Source organism: Vigna umbellata, chromosome 9, assembly GCF_029865625.1.
Source record: "Vigna umbellata cultivar VRB3 chromosome 9, Vumbellata_1.0, whole genome shotgun sequence".
NCBI lineage: Eukaryota > Viridiplantae > Streptophyta > Magnoliopsida > Fabales > Fabaceae > Vigna > Vigna umbellata.
The window spans coordinates 43163689-43181786 of record NC_142173.1 but is presented as its reverse complement, the minus strand read 5'-3'; the positions used below and the strand labels follow the sequence as shown (position 1 = coordinate 43181786).

The window sequence follows — 18098 nt, the reverse complement described above, 5'->3', positions numbered from 1 at the left end:
TAATCGAAGTCTCCCATCGACATGATCTCTGCAAAACAAGGATAAAAAGGATTAGTCATTCAATTAATATAAAATCATAATAGAAATTGACAACCTTACCCTCAAAGAGAGACCCATGATCTTCATCGTTGAAGACTTGAAGCATGTACCCAACAATTGATGGGTCGAGGGAGTTTTCGAATAAGTTTAATACCTTTATCCTCCTTGACGCTTAGCTGACCATCAGACACCAAGTTGAACTTCTCAAGGAACGTCAAATATAAGGGAAACTTAAGGGCCTAAGTACCAGGAAACACGAAGTACTCTAGCTCACCCGTAACAGAGGAGATGATAATCATGTTTAGGAAAGAGTACAATCTTTTTTGAATTTGAATCCTCAAGAGGCACAACAAAAATAAATCAGAGAAGAATGCAGAATAAGATAAAGATGAGGATGTGAGAGTCTAACAAATTGATAAATCAAGTGAAGATTATTTACAAAGATGTTAATTTTTTTTATAAGAATCATAGTTTTAATCTAAGAATCAAGAAAATTCTCTCTAAAAAAAATGTAAACGTATATATTATAACTCAAAAGTGTTTACATACATATTTAATGTTTCTATATATAAGCACACATGTTTAACGCATCTAAGAAATCCCGAAAGAAAGTCCAAAAACATGAGTTCAAAAATAACTTAAAAAATTAAAAGTATAAACAAATTGTTTACTATTATTAGTTTTATTATCTGGACTTTAAAGTTAAAAAATCCTATAACACATAAAGTATTTCTGAATAAATATATACATACTCATATTCTTTTCTTTTTACTCACAAATTTTCTTATTAACTTAAAAGCAAATAAATTTACATAATATTTCTTTATCCAACCATGCTCAAAATCCCGTGAACAGTTGGTGATACTTTTTTGGAGAGAATTTATTGTCCCAACCACAATAGGATTCTAAGATTCTAGAAACATTAAATTTCTTGTAGATTCAGAGTAAGTTTTGGTAGTTATTTTTACAATATCAAAAGTGAGATGAAACAACTAAATATCTACTAATGTAGAGACAGACAGAAAGAGCTATGTTTGGGTTTTGTCTTAGGTGAGAAGACAGGTGTCAGTTGGTGACGCATCGAATCACCTCATGGGTTCCTTTTCCTGCCAGTTGGGAATTTAAAGACTAAAGATGCAGAGGGTAAGATGGTAAATGGGAATTTGAAAAAGAAGCGGTGGAAGGAAGAGTTACCTGGAAATGGAGAGGGAAATGAAGTTGGCCCAAGAGGAGGAGGAGGAGCAGCGGGAGTGGCGCCTGTACGAAGCCTACAATGAGCTTCACGCGCTGGCCCAGGACTTGCAGACGCCCTTCGACGCTCCGGCGGTTCTGGTGGTGGGCCACCAAACGGACGGCAAGAGCGCCCTGGTGGAGGCCCTGATGGGGTTTCAGTTCAACCACGTCGGAGGCGGCACCAAGACCCGCAGGCCCATCACCCTCCACATGAAATACGACCCCCAATGCGAGTCCCCTTCTTGCCACCTCGTCTCCGACACTGACCCCTCCCTCTCTCACCACAAATCCCTCCCTCAAATTCAGGCTTTCATCGAAGCTGAAAATGCCAGGTTGGAGCAGGACTCCAGCCAATTCTCCGCCAAAGAAATCATCATCAGAGTGGAGTACAAGTACTGCCCCAACCTCACCATCATCGACACTCCCGGCCTCATCGCTCCCGCTCCCGGCCGCAGGAACCGTGCTTTACAGGCCCAGGCACGTGCCGTCGAGGCGCTCGTCCGTGCCAAGATGCAGCACAAGGAGTTCATCATACTCTGCCTTGAGGATTGCAGCGACTGGAGCAACGCCACCACCAGGCGCGTCGTCATGCAGGTCGATCCTGAGCTCGCCAGGACTGTCATCGTCTCCACCAAGCTCGACACCAGGATCCCTCAGTTCGCCCGCCCTTCCGATGTCGAGGTTTTCCTCTCGCCGCCTCCCTCCACGCTTGACGGCTGCATTCTCGGTGATTCCCCCTTCTTCACCTCCGTGCCTTCCGGAAGAGTGGGCTGTGGAACCGGTTATCTCTACTCCTCCAATGACGAGTTCAAACAGGTTATTCTTATGCTCATTTACCTCCTTCGTATATCGCCAGTTTCCCTGCCGTTTTTCATCTGCTCTTAGTTTACTACTTCTTATTTTGTTTCATTTCAATGTTCGGCATGCCATGTATGTTGCGCATTTTCTTTTCTGTTTTTCTACCACTGTTTCAAATGCCTATCCAGTGGCTAAAAGTAAAATAGCAGATTGTGTGATTTTGGTCATATCTTCATTCCACCCAATATTTTAGCAAAACTAAATCGCTTGGTAAACTAGCATGACATTACAAGTAAATACAAAAGCACACTTATTTGAATGACAATGACCTAAGAAGGTGCTCTCAGTATAGTGACTTAATTGCCGACATGTGGAAAAGGAATGTTCTTCCGTCTTGAGCAATTAATGACTTAAATATTGGAAGAAATTGGGATGGAGGGTCATGATTGAAAGTGACAAAAAACTTAAGGTATCCAATTGGTGTAATTGAAACCTGAAGAACCAAAATTGCACAGTGGTGATACTTAAGAAACTAAAAATGAAATTAAGCCAAATAATAAATAAATAGCGCAATGCGACTGCGATTTGAGTTTGTAATTCCCTGAAGCAGTTCATAATTTGGTTAAAATTTTGGTGCACTGATAGTTGAGAGTTTCATTTCCATGATCCATTTTGTTCTACATACGGATGCAGGCAGTGTGCTTCAGAGAGATAGAAGATGTTGCATCTTTGGAGGAGAAGTTAGGGAGGGCATTGTCAAAGCAGGAAAGGAGTAGGATAGGCGTAAGTAAACTTAGGCTGTTTCTGGAAGAATTGCTGCAGAAGAGGTACTTATACATTATGGTTTGATTTTAAGTTTATCCGTTTTTTTTTTCTTTTTTTTTTGTTTATAATTGGCTGAGTCCTTAATAATGATCGTGCTAGGTATATAAATAATGTACCATTGATCATTCCACTTCTTGAGAAAGAGTATCGGAGTGTGACAAGGAAATTGAGTGACATAAATCAAGAGTTGAGGTATGTTGTAAGTTAAAAATATCTCTGTTGTACTTGATCTGCAAAGGAAGGAACGAGAGTGATAATTTTGGTTTTGAATTTTTTATTATAGAACTGTTATCTATCTGTTTTCCATTCATTACTTGTCTTATTCTTCTTCACATTGTATACAGCACACTTGATGAAGCCAAACTGAAGGAGAAAGGAAGAGCATTCCATGATATGTTCTTGACCAAGGTTTCTTTGCCATAAATTCTTCTTCTCAGTATCTTACTCTTCTTTATTGGTAAAATTATTATGTTTCTAGTTTTTTGTCCTCCTACCAATGTGAGGGGTATTTAATCTTTGATGTTTAGCTTGTATAGTAAACTCTTTGTCTGTCTTAGTCTGTATGTATCTGCATATGCATGCTTGTAGTTAATTATTTTCAGCTGTTTGAATTCATAGTGTCTGAACCTTAAAATGTACTCGTATTTTCCCTCCCTCACTTGCATATTTTCTGTTATTCAGTTGTCATTGTTGCTTAAAGGGACAGTTGTTGCACCTCCCGATAAATTTGGTAAATCTCCTATTCCTCTTAGCTGTTTTTCACGGGCTAGCCTATTGAACAGTTGATAATGCACAACACTTAAAAAGCATGCTTACTATCTTTTGATATCCTTTTTCCCTTGACAAGTTGCCTGACCTTTTTTTTTTTGTTTCAGGTGAAACACTGCAAGATGAACGAATAAATGGAGGTGCATTTATTGGTGCTGATGGTGTTCAGTTTCCTCACAAGCTAATACCTGTAAGTTTCGGCCTACTTTTTTACCATTCTTATGAGCTACATTAGCTTTTCATTGCAGTGGATGGCAATCTAACTACTCTTGATTTTACTATTTTCCCTTTTTAAAAATATGAATAATTTCCATTTTCTGTCTTCTCGTTGATGATTTTATTTAACTTGGGCTGTTAGTTATGTCTGCTAATTACTACTTCCGTATGAGTTTTATGTTTGTGTGGAGGGTGAAGATTTTCTCATAATCTTGTTAAATAAACACCTGATGATACAGGTCCAAAGCCCACCATTACTAAGGTATATGTTGGGAGAGTTAAAAGGTGCAACACACCTAGGAGAGAGAATGGGTATAAAAAGATAAAGGGAGGTGGAGGGGAGGCTGGAAATTGGAATTGGGACCCAAGAGAAATTAGGCCTCTTTAATCCCCAGAATTTTTCTTTCTTGCCACTACTGAAAACAGTAATATACACATGATTTTGATTTCATTGATCATGCTTGTATACATTAATAAATGATAAATGATACATACATTTCATAGTCTTGTATTTTCTGTTTACTTTGTCTCTATAATGGGACAGGCTAACCTATCCTTGTGCACAGAATGCAAGTATGCGACTTTATGGTGGAGCACAATATCATAGGGCAATGGCTGAATTTCGTTTTGTGGTTGGAGGAATAAAGTGTCCCCCAATTACTCGTGAAGAAATTGTAAATGCTTGTGGAGTCGAAGACATTCATGATGGAACAAATTACTCTAGGTCTGTGTGTTTTACCTATTCATTCTTGTAATACTACCATTTGTAAATATTAAAATGACATTGTTTGAGTAACCAGGACTGCTTGTGTAATTGCTGTTGCAAAGGCTCGTGACACATTTGAACCCTTTCTTCATCAGGTGATTAATGCTATAAAAATGAATATATATTCCTTTTGATTTCTTTCTTTAATTATTTAGCTGAATTGCAATTTTAATTCTCTTTTAATTTCTGATTTGGTATTTTAGCCTTCCAATATTTTTGTGATCTTAGTCCCTGGATTTCAAAAATCTGCAATTTTTGTACAATCCTCAAATTTCTTGTTCTTACTTTTTTTTTTTCATGATCCAAACTCAGTTCTTAGCAAGTTTGAGTAGCCAGCTTTATCATTGACAGCTGCAGTTTTGTAATAATTAGGTTTGATTTGATTTCCAGGATTCTATCATAGTTTTATAATCAAATCTGTATACAAAATGATCCTTGTTGTGCTCTTCAAATTAGAGAAAATAAAATTAACTATTTTTCATATTCCTAGTCTAACTAAATGATTAATTCTCTATTCTCGGCACAGTTGGGCTCCAGACTGTTGTATATACTTAAGAGACTGCTTCCTATCTCAGTTTATCTTCTTCAGGTATTCTTTTGTTTTTTCTGTAAGATATGAAGTATTTGAATCTTACCTAGCAGCATGAGCTTTTAGGACACCTAGTTGTTTACATGGTATCAAGAGCCTCCATAAACAAGATGTCTAAAGTTTGATCCTTGCCAGCTCTATTATTCTAAATAAAAGTGAATCTTAGCACAAGGTAGGGGTGGATCTTTGCATTATCAGTGCTTCAATTCTGAAGGGCTCTTCCACAGCCTGAATATGGTATAAAACTATTTAGGTCTTCACCTAACAGCTTGAGCTTTTGAGATAGTCGATTCTTGATGTTTTTAATGAATAAATTGTTTATGCTTTTGCAAATATCCTCACAGTTTTGTACAATTATTAGTTTGTTATGTTTCCTAACTTATTTTATTTATGGACTTTGTTTGACAGAAAGATAGTGAATATCTAAGTGGCCATGAGGTGTTCCTCAGGCGTGTTGCCTCTGCCTTCAACAACTTTTCCGAATCTACAGAAAAATCATGCCATGAAAAGTTAACCACCACTTGTTCCCATACGCCATAAGTTTGTTCCATATGTCAAGTGAAAAATTGAGCTTTTTTAATAAAAAAGGAAAAATGAATAATCAAGACCTTAATTATAGCATGAGGAACAAGATGCACAGCTCATCTTTTTAAAAGAGAACATCAAGTGTAATATGACATTCTTGCATTACATCATGATTTTGTGCTTTCTTCCATTTTTTTCATGCTTGTTATTTTTAGATGTTAGGGTGCATTTTTTGCCTTGATCTTAAAAATGTTCTAGCTTTGCATTCTTATCCATAATTTATCCTTTTTTTTCTTACATTAAATGTTAGTACACGACATTGTTTATTTGTTATTTTCTAAATTTAATTTTGTTATCCTTTGCTCTAGATGTATGGAGGATTTGGTTAGCACCACCAGATATGTTTCATGGTCTCTCCACAATAAGGTATTAAGGGGCATTTACAGGGACCGATGCTTTGGCATGGTGCACTTTTAAATGATCTTGCTCCCTGTGTTGAGTTTAAGCTAGGATTGTATCATTATATCTTCCCGAGAGAAAAGTAAAATATTGTTTCCTAAGCTAAGTTTTCACAGCTCATTTTCTATCTCATTCTAGTGCCACTGTTAACTTTGTAGAGTCGGGCTGGGTTACGTCAGTTCTTAGATTCATTTGGTGGAACGGAACAGACCAACAGTGCTTCTAATAATCCTACGGCAACTAATATATCACAAACAAGTGTGCATGACAGAGAAGACACGAAGTCACAACCAGATGTAAAACTCAGTCATGTGGCCTCTGGGATTGATTCTAGTTCATCCATTCAGACAACAGAAACAAAGCTTGCCGACCTTCTGGATAGTACACTCTGGAATAGGAGGCTTGCACCTTCGTCTGAAAGAATTGTTTATGGCTTGGTACAACAGATATTTCATGGCATTAGAGAATATTTCCTGGTTTCCACAGAATTAAAGGTTTGTGATATTTCTTTTTTAATTTAAGCTTCTTTGTGTTTGGTCTGCCAGTTTCCTCCTTCCTTGCTTGAAATGAAAGCTTCCCAGGTAAGCATAGAAATGAAGGTTTGGGCTTAATGTACATGCACAACCTACGATATTTACTGAAAATTGTGATTATTCTTAAATATTTTTTGGCAAAGAGATCCTCTCTGCTGTTACAGTATGACAATATAAGAGAAAAGTGTAGCTCTTCAAGATTACAGACATTGTAAATTGATTAGAGTAGATTGAGTGTGAAAGAATTAGGTTACAAAAATTGATTTACGTTTTGTTAAGGTTTGAGTTTAGAATAATCTTTTAATCAGTTTTGTTTGAAGTGTAAAGTAAAACTTCAGTGAAGTAAAAATGAGTACGTTATGTGGATTCTGTACCGAACATGAATTCCTGTCAGCAGAAAAGTTGATGTTTTTACTTTTGTCAAGATCAATTATATTCATTGCTACATTTTTAAAAATTTTAAAAATTACTCAAACAAATAGCAACACTTTAAATGGATTTATTTTCCTGCAACTGCTGAGTATAAAGGTATCTAAGCAAGCAAATTATGAGACATTTAAAAAATAGTTGATGATTCTCCCCTATTTCTATTTGATTCTTCCAATATTACCAATACTGAGAAAAAATTATAAGTTGCATCAATATCTATTGTAAACAAAGATTTTTTATTTCTCATTTAACACTTGCATATTATAATTTCTCAAAGGATATCAATATATTAAAAAATTCATTTACACATGCAAAGCAGACTGTAGTTTAGGTATACCCCATATTTACATTTATTTTTGTTTTCATTCTTTCAAATTTTGTTGTTTTTGCCCAGGTTGATTAAAACTAACACCGCTAGACAATATGTCAAGACTTTGGGGCAATAGATTAGTATAATAAAAGTCATTCATAATTTAGAATTCTTTCGTAATTTTTTTCCCCATCTTTTATGCATTGCTTATACCCAATATTTTGCAGTTCAACTGTTTCCTTTTGATGCCCATTGTGGACAAGTTGCCTGCACTTCTCCGAGAAGACCTAGAATCTGCCTTTGAAGATGACTTGGATAATGTTTTTGATATAACCAATCTGCAGCATTCATTCGGGCAGCAAAAGAGAGATACAGAAATTGAACTGAAAAGGGTATTTCTTATTTCATATAACATGGTTTTCTCATGAACAATATCCAGACGTGCCAACTTTGTCTTTTATTGTCCATTATGTTAAACATTTTTTTTATCAATGTACAGATCCAGAGGCTCAAAGAGAAATTCAAAATGATACATGAGCAGCTAATTCAAAATCAAGTCATCTGAATATGTGAGCTGCTGAGTATAATTTTCAAATGAAACAGGCATGTGATTTAAAGATTTATGATCTTTCATTTTCTTATATTAATGTGTGCCTAATGAATTATCATAGAAGAAGAATGAATAAGATTTGATTACTAGGACATTTTGCTGTAGTTAACTGAACATCTCTTTTCCTCAATTAGTTCAAGTCAGGTGCTGTTCTTCTAGAATACATTGTGTTTGGACATTCTTTTCTTATTCTTTTGCGTTACACATAAACTTTTGGTTGTCAAGAGTTTCAAGAATAATTTTAATGTGTCTATAAGTTAACAAAGCAAATTACAGTGGATCAGCACATACTGAGTTGAATCAGTAATCACGCGTATGCTGTTAGTTCTGGCCCTAAATATTGGTTGCGAATGCTTGGACTTAGGAGTGTTTGACATAGTTTAGTTTGGTTTTTGGTTAAAATACATCTGAATAGAACATAAAGATTAAAATTATGTGGTTCTGTTTGAACATTTAAAAAAAAATTCAAACCAAGCGTTGAAATATGGGTGTAAATATTGTATATTTACTTTATACAATAAATATAGATTGATTAAATAATATATAAATATATTTTTTTTATTCGGAGTTCGATTTTCCTATAAATAACAATGTAATGTTTCTTTCTGAAATCAAGAAAAGTAATTTTTTCACACCACTTGTTTTAGCGGATTTGTTGGATAGTTTTTTTTATATCTGTCTTATCCTTTGGACATAGAAGTCTATGTCTAATGTTATACCATGATGAGCAAATTTATTTCTAGCTTCACTATACTTACATATTTGTTATCTTTAACATTGTATAGTGTCAAACAACTTGTTTACATAAATTAGCTATTCTTTTATTTGCAAAGGAACTAAAATAAAATATAAAGGCACAAGAGGTATTTAAGCACTTACAAAGGAAAAACAAAGAAGTGAGGAGGTTATGCTGTGTTTATTGTGACATAAATAATAGATAATCCTTATAATCTATCTCTCAAACTTTATAGTTAAGCTCTTTGTATTATTTTCTTCCAAAAATTGCATAAAATTTAAGCTCAAACATTGCATAAAATTTAAAATAGAAACATTATAGTTAAGCTCTTTGTATTATTTTCTTCCAATACTATATTTTTTAGTACTTTACTCTCTCAAAGCTAATAATCTAATGTGCATACACTAGTACAATCATTCGTAGATTACACATTAAGCTATTTCTTTGTCACTTATTATATAGAAAACATAATTTCTCAGGAAGTCAAGGTTATTCCTAGGCTAATTTGTTTACACAAAATAAAATTAGTAGCTTTCTTGATCTACCACAATTTACTTTTATATTTTTAAGTTACATGTGATTTTTTTAAGTTTTCTACATTTTGTATTTTATCATTCTTTAGAGAATTTAACAAATCATAACTGAGTTGATATAAAGAAAGATAGCACATACAAGAACAGTTTCTTCGTTGGGTTATAAGATCAACTCGTGTATGAAATGAAAAAGGATAGCATATACAAGAACAATTTTTTCCCAAAATGACAATGTTGGGGGTATGAAATAAATTAGACACGGTTAGTTTTCTTTTTATAGACACACCTATGAGTGAAATAATAGACAATATAATAATATTTAAATAATTGATTTCAATTTAGTTTGAATTAGGTATGAAATTATAAAGTGAAAACTGAACCAAACCATTGAGTTATACAAAAAGAGATTCAAATCAATTTTTTTAATTGGTTATCGACTTTTTGAATTGATTTTCTTAATTATTTTTCGACCTTTGTGCTGTTCTAAACACCCTACTTCGAGTGGCAATATACCTATTCTCCCATAAAAAAATGAATAAAACTTGGTATATAGAAGAGCACTTCTGTATATTTATGGAAAAACATTAAGGGCAATAGCATCATGGAGTTGAGATTGCTTTCCTTTCATCATTACCTAAAACAATGTGGTTCTTTATTATATGTTACTTACAGCCATAGCTATGAAGTGATACCAGTGAGTTCAGCAGGGTAGACCACCTCATCAAAGCATGTAAGACTATAATAGTTTGACGAAGACACCATAGAACTTGAAGGTTGAGAATCATATGGAAAGTTGCAGGGACATTTTGCTATTTCTCTTGGACCTTCACTGTGAATGTCAGGAGGAAGTGGAGAAAGGATAATTTCTCCCATAAGGAACTGGACAATCCTTCTCATATTAGGTCTGTAATGAGGATTGGGATGAGAGCAAAGCAATCCAAGACTAAGCACAAGCTGAGCTTCATCTTTGTCATACTCATATAAACTGGGGTCAATAGCTCTGCAGACCTGTCCTCGGTGATGTAGATCTCTAACCCAATCTACCAATACCAGTTCCTCGGGATTCTTTTGGGGCTCTATTGGCCTCCTTCCACATGCTACTTCCAAAATGAGTACTCCATACCCATATACATCTGTGCTTGTTCTTGCTTTCCCAGTCTTGGTGAGCTCAGGGGCCATGTAGCCTAATGTTCCCACAACGCTTGTTGTCTGTGGATTGATTCCATGCTCGTAAGTCCTTGCAAGACCGAAATCTCCAAGCTTTGGTTGGAGATCTGCATCTATCAGGACATTGCTTGGCTTTACATCTCTGTGAACAACCTGCACCTCACTTTCTTCATGGAGATACAACAGCCCTTGGGCAACTCCAATAATGATTTTGTATCTTTGTTCCCAAGTTAGTAATTTCTTCTTTTGATGATCATTTTCAAACAGAAGCTTGTCTAGGCTTCCATTTGGTAGATAATCATACACAATGAGGAGTTCATCCTGCTTCCTGCACCACCCATGTAATTGCACCAAATTTCTATGCTTAAGCTGTGTCATGCTTGTTATTTCCGCTACAAATTCTCTGATTCCTTGCCTTGAATCAGGAGCAACCCGCTTTACGGCTACTTCTAGTCCTGTGCTAGGGATTACACCTCTGTAGACTTTACCAAAACCTCCATACCCAATAAGGTTTCTGTCCCCGAACCTTCCTGTAGCTGAATGGAGCTCAGAATATTTAAATTTATGTGTGGCAAATTCGAGTTCCCAATCCTCTAAAACCTCCTCCCTATTTCTTAATCTGTGTAGGGCAAGAGCTCCTATAATTGTCAATATAAAAAGAGATGCACTTGCTAGAGTAATACCTACTGCAAAGTGTTTTTTGTGCACCACCTTAATAGAAGTATTTGACCGAATAAGTGGCACGGATGATTTTTCTAGCGCTTGTGCTGCTGCTCCTACTTTGAAGCTCCAACCATGTATATTATACTCAGCTACCAGCAGACCGTTGGAAGCAGAAAAACCTGCATACATGTAATCATCAAACACCAAGGATAGGTCTATGCGAAATGATATCAAAGGAAAATATGGCTTTGGCATGCCAAAAGGAGAAACTGTGACATGCATCATCATCTCCCCTTCATTGTAATCAACCCATGCTTGAATGGGTTTTCCACTCTTCAAACTGAAGGAAATGTTCTTGCTGTGATCTTCTTGGCCATTTCTTTCTAAATAGTATGCTGCTGACTTAGATATGTTAGAGATGAGGCTGGATATATCTATCCCCACGTGATTATCATCGATGTCTTCAAGTTCAAGGTTCTGTACCCCATCAAACTCTACAGCTAGGAACCGGGTTGAGAGTTCCTTATTACTTGTCTCATTTGGGAGGCCTAAATATTGATTTGTGAGGCACCCTTTTGGTTCGTTGGTAGATATTAGGACGAATGCAAAACCGTGTCCTCCAAGATCTGGGTACTTAGGAACTATGGAAAACACAAAGGTAGTGCTAAAGGTTGAAACAATGGATTTGTTTTTGCTAGATTTGAATGGCAAAGGAGATGGATAGAATGCATGGCCAAAGATTTTTGAGGAATCATTTGTCAAGGTAAGTATGCCATTTGGCCTCACATAAGCTCCATCCGTTTTCAAGCCTGCTTGCAGAAAATCATATTTTACAAAATTGATATCCGACAATGCAAATCTCAACAGAGAGTACAGAACAACCAAAAGGATGCCAGATGCATGCATTGCCATGCTTGTGAAGTTGCTATTGGTTGTTGAAAAAGATTAGAACACTGCTATCTGAAATAGGATTATAGTTACTCTGAAGTTTTGGTGGAAAGAGCCTATTAATACTGCGTTTGGAACTATGCACCTTGGAAGTAAGAATCGTTTTTTAAACCCAAATAAGGATATCAATGAAAATAACTTAGAAAAGGCTTGAGACATCATTTTAATTGAAAAATGTCAACTTGTACTTAAATAAAAATCCCTGAAAAACAAAAAGTGTATCTCATTAGAATGGTGAGAAAAAAAAGGAATTAATGTATATTATCTCATGACAAGTACAGATATCAAGATAAAAAGTTAAAACTAAGATAACTCAGTTTTAAGAAAAAGATTACAAACACATGCTTGATCATGTGGCTATTCTAGGCTACCAGTAAAACACGTATGAGAAATAGTTTGAATAAAAGTAGTTGGTGAAGACCTTCTGAAAAACAATTAATATTTTTTTTATATGATTCTGTCGTATTGAAGCTGAGGGCAGGTTATACATTGATTAGAATTCATGCGTTATTCTCACAAATTAACGACTGAAGAAATAACTTTGTTTTGGTACAGTAATTGAAGAAATAACTTGATCAAACCTCTATTAAATAAACTAAAAAAATGTACAGAATGATGATAAATTACTTACACAAATTTAATCAATCCCGTATTAAACATTTATGGCAAAGTCTAAACGAGTGTATATCCACTCTCTATTATAACCCTTTCTAAATACTTTCTATTTTATTTTCTTAAAACTCTCTTATGACAAAAAGATGTTACCACAGTTCTTGTCATAACTTTCAGTTCTCTACATGACAAGATAGAAAAATGTTATACATTGATCAGACTAAAACCATATGATCTTTTTCCTCTAAGAAAAATATCCTCAGAATTTGATTCTGCATTTGCCAAATTCAAACGGCTTGCTATTGGGGAACTCTGAGATGAACACATGGAATAACGTATACCGCAAAACACTCAATGAATTATTTATACCTGTGTTTTGCATATCAATAAAGTAGTATTGTTAATTAAGTGTGATATGTTCATTTGTCCCAAACTAGGCAACTACAAGGCAAGTGGTATTCTTGGAGCAAGGACCTAATGTTCCTGGAGAGAGAGACCTGACCCTGTTGAAGCTCAAAAACCAAAGACCCTCAAGATCAAAGTGTCATTGGAGACAACCTTCGTTTTCTACCATACCTGAATTAAACATGTTTAAACGTGTAGAGAGGAAAAAATGAGTATCACCTTATAATTGTGATAGATTATACTTGTAAACCTTGCAAACCTCTCCTTATCCATAGAATTAGTAGTCCAATGAAAAAGGGATTGTAGTGGCCTAATATATTTTGAAGAATAAAAGAAAAACCAAGACAATTATTGGTGATATTGAAACATTACTTTCTTATTACGTGAGTTACAATATTCAACATCCATAAATATATATAAATTTACTTTATTTCTAGTTGTTGGAGATATTTAATATATTCTTCTAACATTAAAGTATATACACACAATAGATGATTTGATGGTATGACTAGATATTAATAGATGATTTGATGGTATGATTGATCCAATAAATAAAAAAATCTCTCGTAGAATAAATTTTGAATAGCTCTAATAATATTTTGAAAAATAAATTTTAAATATAATTTAATTTTACAATGTAAAATAAAATTTATATTCATTTACATGTTATAAAATTGATTTATTTCTTATAAATGTATAAGATCACCATAAGTATTTTTGTAACTCTTCAATTATTAGCATTGGAGAGTGACATATGTGGAGCTTGATTGTGGAGCCATGCACACAAATGTGTTGGTGAAGTTGATATTCAAGTAAATGCTGACCAAAACAAAGTTGTTGTTATTAACTTTATTTTCCTTCAGTGAACTGTTTATCCCTTACATTTTTGTACTACTCATCCACTGCTAAGCAGCTAAATCAATGTGAATTTGATATTTATATTAAGAGATTTTAAGAAGGGTTTTAATGAAGGCAAATTCCCACTAAGACCAACAAGAGCACTCTAGAAAGAGACAAATTATTGGTTCTCATTGCATGATCAAGTCGATATTTGTATGATGACAGAAGAATAATGATTGAAATGATCTTATATGTTCCAATTTACTACTAATGTCAAAGGCATAATTATAATTATGAAGTTCAGAATACATAGCCTTTTGAATTGCTTCAATGTGAATGAGTAATAGCTGGCAAGAATGCACAACTTTTTGGATACAAATGGTTTACCAAGTCATAGAAATAAGAATAATTAAAATTGACATTTGGGCCCCACTAGGAAACTTTGAACATTTCTTCCAGTTTCTTCCCATTTCTCAATCCCAAAGCTCCCATGCATATGCTTAAAAGGTGAAGAGATTTCTTTATCATCTTTCAAGGCGCACAAATAATATCACCAAGTTAAAATGGACCACTATATATTGTTAATATGTTTTCTCTTTTATGAAGAAAATGATTTCCTTTTTTCTTCCTGAACTTGCCACCCTACTTTTACCTTTGTTGTTGCATTTCTCTCTCATCTGAAGATGAAAGTGAGAGTTTAAAATTAGGGTTTATCATGGACCGAGTTAGTCCACCCTAACTAACATTGGCCTTGATATATTATATTAATTATTTGACTCCATCCAAATTGAGGAAACTGTGAGTTCTCCTTCATGGCTTAAATGGTAAATTAGAAATGCTTTCGTTAATAAATTAATTTTGTTAATTCATGTTGGATTAATTATCTGATTTAATCTTTTATCAATTATTGGGATGAAGCTGACTAAGAGTTATAGAAAGGATGAATAACATATCACTATTAAACGTGGATAGAGAAAAAGAAACACTAAAATCCTTAAAATATATACATAAAAATGAAATTGTCTTTCTTCTCACCAGATGGATGAAAACCCTATTGTTAGAGGAATAAGAAAGGACGATGAGCTAGTAAGGATAAAAGCTGAAAGTATCCATCAACTCAACTACCCTCACCTTTGTAAAGAACTCAAAGGCATAGATGATCATCTCGTCCTGGATCTAGGTATACTTAGGGTCCCTAATCGGAGGAAAACAATTACTCTTTTTGGCTGTTGGAGCAAGTGGCTTAGCCTGCGAGGAGACATGACCTTCTTACCTCACACCACTTACTTCTTTTTCTTCTTTCTCTTCTCTTGGGAAGCCTTAAGGATGACCCTAGAGGAAATCGTTAAAGGAGGAGCGAAAATGAGAGGCTCAGGTAAGTAAACCCTCTCTTCAAAAGAAGAAGAAGAACTTTCACTCATGGGAGTAATTTCCCTAGCCAGCAAGGAGTGACAACGACCATAGCCAATATAAGGAGAAGAAAAAGAAGAAGACATACTTATGAGTGTAGGCAGACTCGAAAAAAAAGAGAGAGATAAGACTCATAAACTTGGGATAAATGTAAACTGGAAATGAAATGAGAATGAAGAAGAAAATAAGTATAAATTCAAGGTGTTTAAAACGAAACAACCTTTAGTTAGGCGATGTTTCATTCTTATGCGTAACTCTTAACATTTTGTTCTTCGAGTTCAACCCTTGAGATGCAGTCGCGTCAGCCTTAATCATAACTATTTAATGTGAAACGAAGTTTCACATTGTAGGGCAATCATTGTGACATTCAGAAACCCCTTATTAATGTTTCATAGTTACTAATTGAGTCATCATCAACTCAGCCAAATGAGCAGCAGAGCCTACCTAATCTAACAACACAACATAAAGCTTGCGCAACTTAACAACACCTAAAAAAGTTGTCCCAAGCCAGTAACACTGAGCCTGTCCAAGCCAACAACACAAAACACAAACTACCCTAAGTCAACAACACTTGTACAACCCAATCAAACGGCCAATCCACCTAAAAAATCTACAAGTCAACCACAACTCAACCAAGAGATAAGTCATAGCCACAATGAGCATCCCTCACACATTAATCAAACTTTTCCTGGCCCAATATACGTACTAAAGAAATACAGCCTAACAAGGCCCAATAAATCTCGTTGCCTTGAAACAATCCAAAATATTTCTATCAGAGCAAATATTCACATATTAATGGTAATCATGGTAAATCTTACTAGTTTGATTATATCACAATATTTTTAATTTTATTTACCATAATGTATCACATTATTATTACTATTATTATTTATTTGAGGTAAATATTTAATTTACTTATATTATTTGATATCACATTACTTGTTTTATAGAATGGGCCTAAGGCCAAAAACACTATAAATACATTTGGTATTTTTTAGGACATACACACTCACTCTCATACTCATTCTTCCTTATTCACAAGATCTCAACTTTTTTTATTGACTTAAACGTCGGGAAGTCTTTTATAGATAGATCTTGTTCTATGTTTCAACCCTTAAGAGTATACGTTATAAATTTGAAAACCATTCAAATCTCACCAACTGTCGACACTCATGATCCCAATAAAAAAAATTAAACTTTAAATATGTTATGAATAAAAGTAAAATAAATATTAAATATAAAAATAAAATCCAATAATTTAGGATCGACCTTACACATTAGAACATGACTATTAATAATCATAAATTATTCATATTGATAATTAACAACCTGGGAGGTGGATTTAAAAAAAAATATCATGGAAACACAAATAATAAGTAAAATATAAATTTTAAAAACGATTAATTATATGAAATCTTTTTAATTCTAAATATAAGTTTTTAGTATATAAACAAAAAAATATGAATATGATGTATTTAAATGCTTTTATTTTTTAAAATTTAATTACTACTTTATTAAACAAAATTGGTAGTAAGTCCCTGAATATATGCCAAAACTTAGGTTGAAAGCAATTGGATTAAATAAATAATAATAATTAAATTAAACGTAAACAACTTGTTTTTATTTAATGTAAAAAATGGACTAGTCAAACAAACAATTTTTAATAAATAAATAAAATCTATCCAAAACTAAAATCTACATTAATTTTAACAAACATTTAGAAATGAATTTAATATATAATTCAAGTAATTACAGATAAAATTTATTCACAAAATAATTTTTTTTCTATAAAATAGATTTATACATGAAAAATATCATAAAATATTCCACCATAATGTGACACACACAAAGACATATATAGACCTACATAAAGAGACTAATACAATCAGATAAACACACATCATAAAGACATGCACACAAACACAATGCACATAGAGACACACAACCATAGACACACAAACACACACAGAAAAAGACACACACACAAACACACACACACACATACATACAAATACACACATAAACAAACACACACATACATAGACACATACATACACATACACATAAATACAAACACACAGGAGCACATGCACACATATAAAAACACATACAGACACACACACACACCACATAGACACATACAAAATCACAAACACAAATAAATGCACACAAACACACACACACACTGACATAGACACACAACACAAACACAAAGACACAAACACAGACACACACATAGGCATAAACACAAGCACGCAATCAGACTCACACATACACAAAGGTACAAACAAAGAGAAACACAAAAACATAGACACAAACAAACATGTAGACACACACAGACACAAAGAAAAATAAAAGACACAAACACAAATAAAGACAGACACAAACACACAGACATAGACACTGACACATAACACAAACACACAAACATAAACATACAGGCACATGCACACAAACACAAACACATAGACATACACATACACAAATACACACACACAAACACAAACATATATAGACATAAAGACACATACACAAACATAAACACACACAAAGACGCAAACACAGACACACACAAACTCAAAGCCATAGACAAAGAGAGGCACAAATATAACCACACACAGGCACAGACAAAAACAGACGCAAACATACACAGAACAAAGATAAACGGAAAGACACAAACACCG

General features: G+C 34.2%; 1 protein-coding gene and 1 pseudogene across 2 annotated transcripts; one reads left to right on the top strand and one right to left on the bottom strand.

Moving 5' to 3' along the window:
* Positions 1-1171: 1171 nt before the first annotated feature.
* On the top strand, positions 1172-13594 carry LOC124848551 (dynamin-like protein ARC5). Of its 2 annotated transcripts, XM_047326253.2 has the most exons (15): positions 1172-2088; positions 2764-2897; positions 2995-3087; positions 3240-3303; positions 3577-3625; positions 3771-3853; positions 4446-4603; positions 4680-4740; positions 5172-5234; positions 5643-5743; positions 6128-6185; positions 6377-6712; positions 7718-7882; positions 7990-8093; positions 13197-13594. In XM_047326253.2, exons 1-14 carry the CDS (start codon positions 1240-1242, stop codon positions 8053-8055), a joined length of 2280 nt encoding a protein of 759 aa, XP_047182209.1. In that variant the 5' UTR covers positions 1172-1239; the 3' UTR covers positions 8056-8093; positions 13197-13594. The 2 variants fall into 2 exon arrangements, with proteins under 2 accessions (XP_047182209.1, XP_047182207.1); XM_047326251.2 differs by lacking the exon at positions 13197-13594 and having other exon boundaries at positions 1173-2088; positions 7990-8261.
* LOC148193619 (L-type lectin-domain containing receptor kinase S.4 pseudogene) lies at positions 8400-13189 on the bottom strand (annotated as a pseudogene).
* Positions 13595-18098: the final 4504 nt, after the last annotated feature.